Source organism: Barbus barbus (assembly GCF_936440315.1).
Source record: "Barbus barbus genome assembly, chromosome: 26".
Lineage (NCBI taxonomy): Eukaryota > Metazoa > Chordata > Actinopteri > Cypriniformes > Cyprinidae > Barbus > Barbus barbus.
The window spans coordinates 6,714,653-6,729,951 of NC_136754.1; the positions used below are offsets into that span (position 1 = coordinate 6,714,653).

Consider the following 15,299-nt stretch of genomic DNA (forward strand, 5'->3'; position numbering starts at 1 on the left):
CAGTTTTAATAGATTAATTTGATGAGATAATATGCAAATGTTATGACGAACTTGATTTTTTATGTTAAATCTTCAAATTGCACCAGTTAGTAATAAATATATATTAAAATATACATTGCAGTTTGTTCTTGTTTAATTAGAAGTCCTCAATTATAACTTTGTTTAGAGACAGATGCTGTTGCATTTAAGTCAGTGTTGTTTGGGAATGTTACATTTGAAAGTAAGCAGTAGATTTATGCTACAACTAGTTATGCTACATTATTACTTATTGAATGCAACGTTTATTGTTGCATAAATATATACAATACCATCCAAACGTGGGACCTGTAAGAAATTTCATGTTTTGAAGAGACAATAACTGTTCTATTGTAATTCATTTTAAACGTAATTTATTCCCGTGATGCAAAGTTGAATTTTCAGCCTGTCTTCAGTGTCACATGATCCTTCAGAAATCATTCTAATATGCAGATTTGGTGCTTAAGAAACATTTCTTATCAGTATTATACAACTATGTTTGTGGAAACTGATAAAAGATTTTTTGACAAATAGAAAGTAAAACTATTTATTTATTTGAAATAGAAATGAACTTTTTAAACGTTATTTTCCCTGAAGAAATAAATATTATGGATAAAGAATTTATATTTTAGCCAGAAGCAATGGTTTGAAAGTAAAACCATTTATTAATGGACTGGTTTCTTACAAACACCCAGCTTTTCGCTTCACAAGACATTAATTGCTGGACTGGAGTGGATTATTTGTGGATTGTTGTGATATTTTTATCAGCTGTTTGGACTCTCATTCTGATGGCATAAATGCTAAATTTCTCCAAATCTGTTCTGATGAAGAACCAAACTCATCTACATCTTGGATGGCCTGATGGTGAGTAAACTTGAAGCTAAATTTTATTCTTGGGTGAACTACTAGTGAATTATGGTGATCGCAAACTTTAGTGTGATATGGTGCTATACAGTATATAAAATTTTTTGGTTTAAATTTTAATATCCCATTAATCATACCTAAAAACAGTAACTGAAAGTAACGTGTTGCTTATAAAACATGACACTAAAGATGCCACTGAGTTCAGAGTTCAGTAGAGCCACAATAACAGAATATAGCTGGAAATATTGTGCCGGACACAAGTAGAGGGGTTGTTGTGGGAATGGCCCTCTGCCTAGCTCTTGGTCTCCAGGACAACAGAGTTTCCCAGGCCTTGCACCGTCCCAGAAACCATACGCTGCCAAACAGAATGCGCACGAGAAGAGAGGCGTAGTGTACAGTGATTTTCGTATTTAAAGAAAGGCCAAAAGCGTCAACTTCATTTTTGGACAGCTACATGTGCAAGAGAAAAGAGGCTATACTATAATTCGGCCAAATAAAGTGAAAATTTCGTTTGAAATCACATCTATGAAACCATTATAGTGAAACTAGCATGTGTGTGAGTTTGTATAACTGTGTGTTACATTTAGCAGGAGGGAGAGAATCTATATCTGTGAGAGTTTCTTTGTGTGTGATTGTGTGTGTGAGAGAAAGAGAACGATTCTATATCTGTGAGAGTATCTGTGTGTGTGTGTGTGTGTGGCTGAGAGCAGGTCCTCTATGTTTGCCAGCTGAGCTCAGGTGACACACTGGAGGGCTATTACAGCCTGTTGCCCTCTCCGGGGACCAAGATGCCCTGCTGGTTCTGTGTGTGAGTGTGTGAGAGACAGCGGACAGCGAGCAGACGTCTGTCTGTGTCCTGCAGTGCCTGCGTCTCTCTTCTACAGGTGAGTGTTTTTATTTTTATTGTTTAGTTCACACTCTTCCTCGCGTTCTCTGTTTCAGGATAATCGGATGTAATTAATAAGAAACTTTTGAAAATTATTTTTTCCTCTTTATCTGTCCATTTTCTGTCTCTATTTATGTTGGAATTACATCAGGCATCTTTAGACCAAATCTGAAAGATTGATTGAAAGATTAGAAATCTTGACTGCTATTCCAGACTGGCGTTAAAAGGATTTTTGTAGCTCAATTTCTCTAGAGGATTGAGCTGGTGCTGTTGTGATGCTACTAATGAAGTCTTTCATTTTTAATGATATTTGTTCAGCAGTGAAAGACTCATTTTAACTTGTGAACATCATGGTCTGTGTACAGAGCTAGAGAAGAGCCACTGGTCCAGGCTAATTGAGTTTGCAGTAACTGATCCAGTCTCTGTGGAGATTAATTTGAAGTGTGAAATCTGTCACACTTAGCAAACATGTCCACACTAGAGAGGAGAAAAAAAACTCTATATTTATTTGTATTTTTAATCAAATAAATGCAGCCCTGGCAAGCATAATATAATGTGTGTGTTTGAATTTTGGGGAAAAAATAACAATAGAATAAATTAATTTTAAAAAGCTCTCTTTTTATGCATTGTTGAGTGTTTATTGTCTTAGCATATTTTCTGCATCATTTACAGCTATTTTGTATATGATGCTGAATGTTTGATGTTTTTATGATTCAAATTGAGAATTTATTTCAATTAACTGATTTAGTTTTTTTAACTTATCATAAATGGACAAACTGTGTTTTAATATTATTAGACATGATAATAATAATAATCCTACTTAAAGTTAAAGGCAAATAATGCCCATGAAAGGGAAAATACTGTACCTTAAATAATAAAATAATAATAAAAGATCAGTGTTTCAAATGCATTTTGAAATAATCAAAGGCATTCCAGGCTTGATTTAAGGATTTTTATTTCTTTTTAAACAAGCTAGTAGTGAGGCAGTGCAGTCCGCATGCATTACTCACATGTAGAGGGCAGCACAAAAATTGACCATTATGACCGGTTCTGTGGTCCAGGGTCACATATGCAATTTATTCAGATACAAACAGTTCCAAATATGAAAGCTTTGTTTGTAAGGTTTTTACTGTGTTTGTTTTGCAGAGATGGCTAAACTCAAACTGAAACATTGGATCAGCATCAGAATATGCGCTGTCATAGTAACATTGTTCCTTATTCATACACAAGGTTAGTAACTGTAGAATAAAAAAGACAATCTTTGTATTAATATATCTGCTAGTCAAGAGGTAAATAATATGTCTTTTTCAGTTATAAGACAAAGCAAGTTGATCCGCACAGAAAAACGAGAGCTCCTTGTGTCAACAGGTAACCAATCAGAGTCTCTCATGGAGGACAAGCATCAATCAGAAACAGTCACATGAACAGTACAGAGCTCTTAATGTACAGACACACATATGAAGGCTGTTAATTGCATCAATCACTGCAGTCATTGCATATGAAGGGATTAAAATGTTTTCACTTGCTCAGGCATTTAGTCCTAATGAATAGGTGCATGAGAAATGATGAATGTGGTGGTGAAACCTGGTAATGAGGTTCATGTGTACAGGGTCCACTTCTGTGTATGTGATTTAGGAGGATTTTACAGGGCTGTAAAGAATGGTTATGCAGATCGATAAATACCTTTAGCGAGGTATAAATCAGTGTAATCTTCATTTACCCAGAGATCCCAGCCGAGCACATTGACCCCGCTTCCATAGATCTTACTGGACTCGTCAACACACTCATCAATGCTTCACAACCAGGTATTGCACGCACGGACGTACGCACACACACACACACACACACACACACACACACACACACACACACACACACACACACACACACACACACACACACACACACACAGAGACAGACAGACAGACACACACATGTAGGCCTACGAGTGTTTTTTGGCCATGGGCACTTCCCAGCGACTTTTTCCACTCAGAATTCTGACTATTTCTCACAATTCTAAATTTAGATCTTACAATTTGTACTTTTTTCTTACAATTCTGTTTTTTTTTTCTGAATTTTGAGACAAACTCAGAATTTTAAATTTTTTTAATAAAGGTAATTGAGGTAATTATTTTCTTGACTGAGTTTCTCACAATGCTAGGTTTATATTTCGCAAATCTGACTTTTTTTGTCTTAGAATTGTAAGATAAAAAGACACAATTACATTTGTTTTTTCATTCTGGAGGAAACAATAGTATGTGTATATTCTGTTAAATGTAAGGTAGGTGATTTCAGAAAGGCTAGCGATAGCAAGCTAGCTTTGAAAGCAAGATTTCCACACCCTCCCTGTATAATCACTGCAAAACCATGCCTCCTTCAAAACACAAGAACACGCTCAGGCGAACAGACTAACCTGTGACACGATTGGTGGAGGATTACCTTATATCTCATTCACCGGTGAGAAAACACTACAGTACAAAGCACATAATATTACAATAATAGCACCTTTCGTTCTCACTGGAACACACTGATGACGTTTCATGTCTGCGCAAACGGGGTGCCCAAAGGTATGCAAATACATATTTGACAGGCAGGGAAGACAGCCTATCGTAATGTTCAGACCGAACATTTTGATTGGACGAACATTTTATCCTATGTCCTATGCCTTCCACAGACGAACACATATATATTATATAAACACATATAAATAAATTGAGACCACTTAACTTAGTGATTGCTTAGAGACTTAGAGATGTGAAGAAACTTTCAACCAGCATAACAAAAAATGTTTATCAACCAAATCACCTACCCTGCCTTTAATAGACAAAAGTAATTGGTGAGTGTTTTAAACACACAAAAACATCTTAAAATGTTATGTTTTCAGGTTCACAGCATCTTTTCTCCTTACTTAGTGTGACGTCACACAGTTCACTCTCTCTCCACAAGCTCACTCTTCTGGTCTACAACAGTAACTACCCTTATCCACACAGCCAAATCACACTGTAACTACAGCACCAATATGGCACAAATATGATGCAATTTTGTGTGTGTTTGCATGCGTGTATCTGTGTGTCATGTACACATGTATGGGTGTGTGTAGTCTCAGAATTTCAGGACATTGAGAGCAGTTTATTTCCCTTGAGATACTGTTACTGTCTGACAAACCAGACCAATGACCTCACAGGTGAAAAACCTCCTTCACTATACACTGATCTATCGATCTATCTATCTATCTATCTATCTATCTATCTATCTATCTATCTATCTATCTATCTATCTATCTAATCACTTTAGTGTTTTTTCAGATTTCACAGCTATTCTGTTGGATGTAATGGGAAACTCCACCAGTTACCTGCAAGAACTATTTAAGTCCAGCTCTATCCTCTCGGGTAAAGCACCAACTATAATCACCCACCCACCCACCCACACACACACACACACACACCTGTATGCAACTTAGTGTATTGCACTAATGTACTATAATGTTGTAGTGTTGGTGCTCCTCACTTACTATATCAGTGTCATTTCGCCTTTGTGTGTGCTATTATCATTCTTCCAGTCAGTCAGAAGAACAGCTCTGACTGCATCTATATCTGTGTCATGGCTGGAAAGTCAGGTGAGTTTGAGTATGCACTTTTTGTTTTAATTTTCAAAAGTTTATTGATTTATAAAAAATATTCATTCTAAATGCCACATGCTTTTTTATTTCCTATATATTTTATAAAATATATAAATATTTAAAGCTGGAGTATGTAACTTTTGCCTCTATCGCCATCTCTGTTTCTAACATAAAAATGCAAGTTACTTGCAGAGTTATTTTTATACGTGGGATTGTGCTTCTGTACTGCTCCTCTCCGATAAAAAAGTATTTTATCTGCCGCTTTTGTTCCGACCAAATGGAAATACAAATGTTTTATAATAAATCACATTACTGATGTTTAAATCTAACGATAGCTCAGTCAGAAAATACTCATAACTAGCAAAAAAATAGTGCAGTTTAAACCAACAACAACACAAATATGTAACAACACAACTTATAAATCATTATTATAAGTTTACCGTTGTGAATCGGGGCAGGTAAGGAGACAGTTTTAAACACTGATGTCTTATGTACTTGCTCAATAACTTGTTTTTTATTTTTAACAAAAAAGTTACATACTGCAGCTTTAATGTTTATTGTTAAAATAATTATAAAGGCATAATTCACCAAAAATTTAAAATGGTCACATTATTCCTGCTTATTTCATTACAAAGCAATGCAGATTTAAGTAATGTTGTTTCCATATCAGGCCAAAAACAACTTTTGAAGGATAATTCATTATTTGAAATGATGCACGATTTATTTGACTATTTTAATAAACCAAACATGCAAAAGGAAGACGGTATTAATTCATTTAGGATTAAATAAGTACACTCTAAATAAATTTACTACTGTCAATTATCCCAGCTCTCATGCACGTTTTAGATGTTAAGTCTTAAATGAACTAGATTATCAAAATATATGTAATAAAACAAAGAAAGTAAAGCAAAACTGAAACTAAAATAAAAGCATGTGTTCAGACAGTGATCTGTCTCAGCTCTGGGACATGGACTCAGTCAGACCTCTGTTTAATCAGACCATCACAGAGGAAATAACCAGAGGTACACACTTACATGTATTACTCCATCGCTTTATACATTTAGAAATGTGCTGGTCAGATTCTATGATTTTTTTTCTCCTGCTTTTCTGTAGGTAATATGACATTTCCATTGCTGCCCTTTGGTAAGTGAGTTCAGAGAGCATATTATTGTTTTTATGAGTGTCTGTTGTCAGATATGATATTGTGTGCGTGTGCATGCATGCGTGCGTGCGTGTGTGTGTGTGTGTGAATATAAACTGACCAATAAGAGCCCTGTCTTACCTCTACAGTAGTGTGGCATGACCTTCCAAACACTAGTGACCTGGTACTATGGCCTAAAGCCAGTACAGACTCCTACAGCCCTCCCAGTACAGATTCCCACAGGAGCAGAGGTATTTAGACTATTAAGGAGTTTGGCTGTGCTGAAGCAGACAAAAATTAGACTTCTCTGAGAAAAAACTGCTTTAACACCTTGATGTTGTACTATTTCCACAGTACCAACCTCTACAATGTCATCATCACCTCTTATTAGATCAACAGCAGCTCCTGAAGCTACTGTCACTGTGATGACCACCACAACCTCACCCACTAGTGATCTCACAACTGCTGTTATCATCACCCAGCCAAAAGCTGTAACAGTAACCACAAATACCATCGCTCCAATGATAACTGTGACAATTTCACCGCCAACACGCAGACAAACAACTACGACAAGCATCCAGCAGCTCACTAAAGTATCTCATACAGAAAAACCAGGCAAGACCCTCCTTTACCACACACACACAATGGAATCTGACATTTTTGACCCTTTATTCTGTTAAAGCGGCAACGGCGGCGCAGTGGTGCCTGAGCAGGGTTAATGTTATTGTTGCCATGACAATGATTTGATTTGAATGGAGTCAGGCCGGAGCCACTGATAGTATCCATAGCAACGCTCCATTATTTACTCTGGAGATTGTTTTGATTTGGCTGGTTCGGAAAGGTTAAAAGCACATTAAAAATCAATATATACACACTTACGTCTGTCTCATCGAGTCAACACAAAGAGGAAGCAGCATATGCGAGAGAGAGCGCGCTATGAATCATAGACATCTGAGCTGCTTACCTGCTGTCCATGTCAACAGCTCTCGATACAGGTGCCCTCATTCAGAGCGGAAGACAGAGAGAGAGAACGAGAGACCTCATTGACCCTTAAGTGGACATTTATTTCTGCAAATTAAAATAGAGAAGACCACTAGATGACACCATAAGCTAATGTAAAATGTGCAGCTTTGCACTGTAGCATCTTACAGCATTGCTTACATGTGAAACCCATACTTTCTGCAACACAAGCGCCACCAAATAAAAACAAGTGGGCCTATATCTGTTTGACTTTTACTAGAGTAATATTTCATCAGAGTAGCTGTACTTTAACTCAAATACATGATTTGTTGACTTTGTCCACCACTGAGGAGTAGACATTTCCGAATTCATTTAATATATTTATCTGGATACTGCGAGATGTATGTGAATGATTGTTTGTTTGTTTTATAATGACAGCTTTAAAATGGTTTGCAATGTTCACAGTTCAGCTCCAACCAGTGTCAGGAAAGTTACTTTGGAAATGTAATAGGTTACAGATTACAAGTTACCCTGTTTAAACTGTAATCAGTAGTTGTTTTCAAGTGTTGGGAAGTCGTGGCCTAATGGTTAGAGAGTCAGACTTGTAATCCAAAGGTTGTGGGTTCGAGTCTCGGGCCGGCAGGGATTGTAGGTGGAGGGAGTGAATGTCCAGCGCTCTCTCCACCCTCAATACCATGACTGAGGTGCCCTTGAGCAAGGCACCGAACCCCCAACTGCTCCCCGGGTGCCGCAGCATAAATGGCTGCCCACTCCTCCGGGTGTGTGTTCACTGCTGTGTGTGTGCACGTTGGATGGGTTAAATGCAGAGCACGAATTCCTAGTATGGGTCACCATACTTGGCAGTATGTCACTTCACTTAATCATTTTGAAACATTTAAAGCAGGCAGGGTTAATTACTGTCAGACTTTCAAAATCCTTCATCACTTGAATTAAGATTATAAAACTTACATTTTAAATCACAGCCATCACAAAATCAGATGTTAGCACCTCTTTTTACTTTGTTCTGAAGTTAAATACTGATTTAAAATCATAAGATATAGTTTAATAGCTATGATACTGTAATCTTTGCATAGCTATACAACAGGAAACACTGGCATCTAACAATGCCTTGGAATAAACAGCTAATCTTCAAAAGTAAAGCATATAGAGTACATAAACCCAAATAGTAAATAAAATAAATATGATCAAATAAGCATGTGTCCTATTCCTAACTCCTGAAACATTGGTGTCTCATATTTTAGAGCAGTCAATGCAATTTGTCAAAGAAAGCTTTGTGTGTGTGTGTGTGTGTGTACTTGTTTATGCTACATTATGGGGACCAAATGTCCCCACAAAGATAGTAAAACCAGAAATTTTTTATATTGTGGGGACTGGCCTGTGGTCAAAAAATTAATATATTATAATTATAATATAATAGTAAATATAATAGTAAAAATATTCAGCTGCAATCCCCTTTGTAATCGTTAACATTTTCATAAGTAACTGTAATTGAATTACTAATTTTTAACTCTAACTCATTACAGTTACATTTATTTTGTAATTAAATTAACTAATTCTATTACATGCAAGTAGTTACTTCCCAACACTGGCTCCTACACTTAGTATGTACACAATTGCGATTATTGATTATGTATGGTTATAAAAGATGATGTAGCCAATGAGAGTAGCAATGGGGTGGAGCAACAGATATAGATCCGCCCACAAACTCACACCATTGATGAACTAATGTTGCTGCATTTTGAAGCACAGAGACAAAACAAAGCTTCCTACATGATAGCGGCATTGATGCAGCGTTTACCTTTATGTTAAGTAGGCATACAAATGTCTTGCTTAAAGTAGTCTCTGTATATTATTCTGGAGAAAGTATTCATATAAAAAGTAAAGTATATATAGAGCCAAGTGAGCACAGCAGCATGCTGTGGAAATGTTCCTTTTCAAAAGCACTTGGAAATCTTGAAATCCTTTCATATGTTGCATTATCTTATTTCACAGGGAGAGTTTACTTCAGTTTCCATTATAACTTATCATACTGTTCTTTTCTACATTTCTGGAGATGGTGCTTTTTCTCCCTCATTCTTTTTGTGATGATATTATTTTTTCTGACAGGATGTCCATGGAGAATAGAGCTATTTCATCAAGGAAGTGAGAAAGAGGACCTGAAGGAGACCCTTGAAGAGGAGCTGATCTGGGGCAGGGCGAATATCAGCTCATTGAAGCTGCAGCCGTGTGTGTTTGAGCTGTGCAAGTTTTACTCTCAGTGTGTGTGCAGAGGATTCAGTCACAGAGCAGCAGCGTTACAGCGGTACAGCACGGCACAACCACTTAACAACTGTTTAGACCATCTTTTAAAGTCACAAAATGGGCGTAAATAATAGAGATGCATGCTAGAACACTTGCAAGTTCAGTGGGCTCCAAAAGTCGGAATTCACATTGACAGTTTGAAAATCAAAGTGTGTTAAGAAACAAAGATTTAAATTTTTTAAACGGATATTACAGTTTTAAGATTCTTCAATACTTCTAAGTCACCAAATTTGTGACACTGACTGTGTGACCTCCATTGTGCAAGGTTTCCTTGCTTCCACTAAAGCACACAAAATATGTTCACTTGAATTCTCAAGTGCTGCTGTCACTCAAATATTGCATTTTCACTCAAATATTGCATTTTACAAAATCAAAACTGTTTTCAGCATTAGTAGTCACAGACTTTTGGACCCCATTGAAATAAATTCACAAATTATCCACAGTTTTGTTTATACAATTAATAGAATCAGGGAGTAAGACAGTAATTATGTGTATCCTCAATATTGTTGATGGTATGAACAAAATAGTCAATATTTTGTTCTACAGATATTGTGTGGATAGCCATCGCTGGTATGAGAGACATACAGCAGAGGTCTGCAGTCGTATGAGGAGAGTCACTTTTTCCAAAAGTGAGTAACACAACATCAAATTAACCCTAACAGCAAACAAATCAAAACATGCTATCACATAATAAAATATACAACTATCATATTATCATATACAAATATACATCACAGACCTTCACTAAAAGTTCATTAAAATCATCAGTGGCAACAAAGAAATTTGAGATTATTGAAAACCATGTATCATTTTTTCTACAATACTGTAGTTTAACAAACTTTTATTCTTGTTCTTAGTGCGACTGAAGTTTTAATATCCCATAAAGGGTCGTTACTATTATCATTATCATTAATATCTTCATTAATGTTTCTCAGTTAATTGTTCTGGGTTATTTAAAGCTACGGCTGACTGTGGTTAAATGTGTCTGAGCAAAGACACTGGATGTTTTTCTTTGATGAGTGAATGACTAAGATCATTTTATCATTCCCTCTCTCTCACACACACACACACACACACACACACACACAGGTCACTGCAACCTCATTAAAGAATTTGTTTCTCTGTGTGTGTGTGTGTGTCTGAATACCTGCATGTGGATCTGTACTCATTAAAGTGTGTGTGTGTGTATGTGTATGTGAGTGTGTGTGATCCCATTAAAACACTCTTCCTACAGGACTAATGATGTGTAATGTCAGTCTTAATGATGGTGAAGAGTGTGTTTTGTGCTGGACAAAGATAGAATAAGATGAAATAGGCTGCAGACAGTCACTTGATTGTAGTGTCTCCAGCGGTGAAACTGAAGAATAAGTCACAGGCTGCTGCTGTTAAACGTGTTTAGAGTTAGTTCAAGGGCTTGAGAATCTCGTGCCATTTGAGGCCACATACAGCGCCTTGTTTACCTACCACACAACCATCCTCAAATATAATTGTCTGATGTCAGACATGAGCTGATGAAGCAGAAAAGCACAATAATGCACCAGTCATCTAAAGGCAAATCCTACAGGAATATGTACAGAACTTGGAATCAGTCCTGAAAGATCCTAATGGAATCAAATAAAAATAAAATGTCTTACTGGATGATATTGAGATATTGAGTATTCTCTATAGTAACTTAGTTAACTTAGTTATAGTTAAAGGGATTCGCACAGGTTTTCTTATGTTATTTATAATGGCATATAGAACTATTTATTATATTATTTTAATAAGAAAAACTACGTTTTTCTTATTAAAATAACAAAATTTAAAAACAAAGTTTTTAAAATGTGTTTGTTTGAATAATATTAGCAACAAAAATGCTTTAAAAAATCAGTTATAATGCTTTGTGAATGGTTCTTATTCATTCCAAATTCCAATAGGACTCCTGTATATACAATTAAATTAAATAAATAAGTAAATTTGAGTTTATCCAGCAGGCATTTGTTTAATTTGTCTTACATTTTCATGAAAGATTACAATGACAAACATCTTTTTTCTTTGGAATATCATGCTCTGATGAATCTTACAAAGCACAACCAGGGGTGCGTTTCCCAAAAACAACTATGGTAACAAGTTCCGCTGTTATCAGAGTTCAATGGAATTAATGACCATAGTTAGCTAACGATGCTTTTGGGAAACGAACCCCAGGTCAATTAGAAGTTCACGTTGGAGCAATTTCTTTACTAATATAACCACAATCTCTTTCTTTCTCTCAGATCTGAAACAGAAATGTCTGGAACGAATGTGTGTGAAGATGTAAGATGAGAACTGAGTTCATTTGTGGGTGACCGACATCTGAACTAAAATTTATGTACAGTATGTTTGAGAGAAAATGAGTTCTGTCAGACACTGAACTGCATTGTCATCATCGAATCTGTATAGTCTGTGCATCTATAGTGTTCAAATTGCACTTTGTCTCTCCTGAATATAAATAAAACCAAACATATTTACCCATGTTTGATTTTTAATGAAGTTTTACACCAACAAACACACAAAAATCATCTGAACAAAAACAAAAAGATGGTGAATCAGATGGGAAAAATGTTATATAAAAATGCTCATAAAAGCCATTCAGTACTGAGAGGCATGACTAAAATGTGTTCAGTGTCATTTAAAATGGATTAATACACCTAATACTTGTGTGCTGTGTATTTTTAGAGTTATTAAAGCACTGCATTGTTAGCAACATGCTTATTTCAAACTCCCAAAAGCACACAAAGAATCATTTACAACCCCCACTTTCTGTTTGATCCTTACCTGAGTTCCTGTCCACACACACACACACACACAATGGTCAGTTGTTTAAGGAGGTCAATTCTCAGCTGGGGTCAGGACCTTTACCCTGTGCATGTGTACCCACTTCTTCTCTTGTGTGATACAAACCTAAAGAGTGTGTACTTCCTGCAGCCCTGTTACTATGGTGACCACTCTGCCTTTTGCCCTTTGACATTTTAGAGTGTCCTAAATAGGCCTTTGTTCATTTTGGGATTGTTTTCTCATCTCGTGCACGCACCTGCATTAGAAGAAGATTGCGAAGCGCCGAGTTTGGATGTATGTGTCTCTGATTACTGAAGCTCTTTGGCCTCTTCACCGTGCTGGACTGAACCTAGGAATACTGGATGGTACAACTGATTGTTTAGTAGCAGATAAAGATGAGGCCGCTGTATCTTTTCCTCCTCTTCACCCTGCAGAAAGGTGAGAATATGCAAACTCTGTCAGGAGCAAAGGTGCAGGTGAAAGTGAGTAAATCACCTTGAAACTGACATTTACATGATAATTATTTTTAGTTCCTACGCTTTTTTTATCAGCATATTAGGATGATTGAATGATCATGTGACAATGAAGACTGGAGTAATGGCTGCTGAAAATTCAGCTTTACCATAAATTCGATTTTAACATACTGTATATTAAGAAAGAAATTCTTATTATATTATTATACTAGTAAGAAATGACTAGTGAACAAGACCAAAACCTTGTATTTTTATATTGTAAAAATGTTATATTGTTGTATTTCAACATATTTGTCAGTTATTTTAACAGTCAATAAAAGTACTTAAAATAATTTTACAATTTTAATATGAAATTGTACCTACAACTTTACTTAGTATCAAATTCTACAATTTGTTTTGTTCAAAATGCACTTTTATTAACAGAAAAAAACTGCTAGTTCATTAACCTTTAACTCACTGCACATTAGGGCTGGGCAAAAAATCGATTTAATCGATTTATCGATTTTGTAGTTTGAAACGATTTTTATTTTGCAAACTCGAGTTTTTTGCCACAATAGTTTTTTCGGACTTTTCCGCGTTTCGTCCTTGTGGGTTACCGTAGCGCGATATGAGCCAGCCCCCGCCCCGCGGCCCTTTCACACAGGACGCGGCATGCGCTGCGCTATGAAACCCATTCATTTCAATGGCTTGCGCTGCGCGAGGGCGGTTAGTTGCTGCGCAGCGCAAGTTGCTGCGCCGCGGTCAAAGTTCAAAATAGTTCAACTTTTGCCGCTGCGCTCTGTGACTCGCTGCCTCACCTGTATAATACAACTCGGGAAAAGATCCGCAGTGAGCTGGAGGAGATGCAGTTTTACTCAGCCACAACGGACGATGCAGCCATATCTGAGTCTGACGGTTCACTACATCAACACTAGTTGGACTCTGCGCAGCATCTTTCAGAGATCTAACAAGCACGTGTTTTGTTGTTATAGATAAAAGTTTACATTTGTTCACTCTTTGAGCAGGCTATATGTCTGCCACAGGCATATTTCATTTTTTATATTCACACTATACTGAGAAGAGTTTATTTTTTTAATTGTAATGTTATATGTTACAAAATTTGTAATTATCTGATTTCTTGAACAGAAAATTTAAGCTACTGTGAAGTTGTTGCACTTTTGCTTAAACCTGGGTTAAAGCTTGAAATTGTTGAATGACAGAGCCTCATTTACTTTTTGTTTTGGGATTCTATGCATTTTAACTCTTGAGGACAATCATAGCAATAAAGTTGCACTTTTGACACTATATCTGATGCCTGCAGTAATTTTTTAAGTGCATTGGAAAAAAAAATCGAAAATCGAATCGAAACTCGAATTTTTCTTTAAAAATCGAAGATTTTTTTTTTAGGCAAAATCGCCCCGGGCCCTACTGCACATTATATATAAAAATTAACATAAAATAATAAAAAAATATTTCGATTTTGTATCAAATATGCTTGACTAAAAATACTTAGGTATTTAGTTTCATTCCTAGTGAAACTGAGTTTTTTTTTCTTTCTAATTTTTAAAAATGAACAATTTTTAAAATCCAATTTAAAAACAGAGTAGAGGGCCCCCACTTCCAAAGCATTGGATTATATTAAGTAACTTGAGATAAATTAATAATGGATTGAACACAAAAAAATAGTGTGAATAAGAAATGTTTTTATTGACCATCTAAAATATGCATTATGTGCTAGACAGTCTAATTTACTCAAGATTTCCTACAATATTTCAGGCAAACATTCTTATTTCTGTTGACATAATAGTACTCTGCATGTCAAACACATTAATTTAAGACAAACACTTTTCTTTGTGCAGTTGATGGCACTGCTGTTTTCTGCCCAGAAGCAAGTGACCTCAGTTCTGATGAGCTTCTGATTGGTCAGTTCCATTAACAAGCAAACAAATGCCCAGGAGAAATTATTACATATTATTACACATATAAGTAAACCACATATTAATCGTTCAAATAGATGTATGTTGGTGTGTGTTTGTCGCACAGGTTGTCTGGGTGTGAGGTTCACCTGGCTGTACGCTGTGTTTGATGACCTGCGGTCGGTGCTGGAGTTCTCGGTCAGTCTGCGGTGTGAGACCGGACTCTGTCCCGCGGACATCGACAATCACGGACACTACTGCAGTAACGCAAACACACGGAACACCGCGCGCAAGAACATACAGCCCGCCGACACACTCGACAGGTGAGAGA

At 36.4% G+C, this 15,299-nt stretch overlaps 2 protein-coding genes across 2 annotated transcripts in view; both read left to right on the forward strand.

Annotated features, from left to right (window-relative positions):
- Nucleotides 1–2,913: 2,913 nt before the first annotated feature.
- Nucleotides 2,914–12,103, forward strand: hhla1 (HHLA1 neighbor of OC90; the record flags this gene model as incomplete). Its single annotated transcript, XM_079378771.1, has 14 exons — nt 2,914–2,995; nt 3,077–3,133; nt 3,490–3,570; nt 4,650–4,733; nt 4,866–4,949; nt 5,071–5,154; nt 5,325–5,381; nt 6,326–6,406; nt 6,498–6,527; nt 6,678–6,776; nt 6,880–7,140; nt 9,613–9,808; nt 10,354–10,436; nt 12,060–12,103. The coding sequence occupies 14 exons, from the start codon at nt 2,914–2,916 to the stop codon at nt 12,101–12,103; spliced, it is 1,323 nt and encodes a 440-aa protein (XP_079234897.1).
- Nucleotides 12,104–12,995: 892 nt separating this feature from the next.
- Nucleotides 12,996–15,299, forward strand: part of LOC306845790 (uncharacterized protein) — a gene marked incomplete at both ends in the record, with an annotated part of 34,997 nt that continues 32,693 nt past the window's right edge. Inside the window, 3 exons of the mRNA XM_079378772.1 lie at nt 12,996–13,038; nt 14,912–14,974; nt 15,096–15,291. Coding sequence (XP_079234898.1) covers nt 12,996–13,038; nt 14,912–14,974; nt 15,096–15,291 — 302 coding nt within the window. The remainder of the gene's footprint in view (nt 13,039–14,911; nt 14,975–15,095; nt 15,292–15,299) is intronic.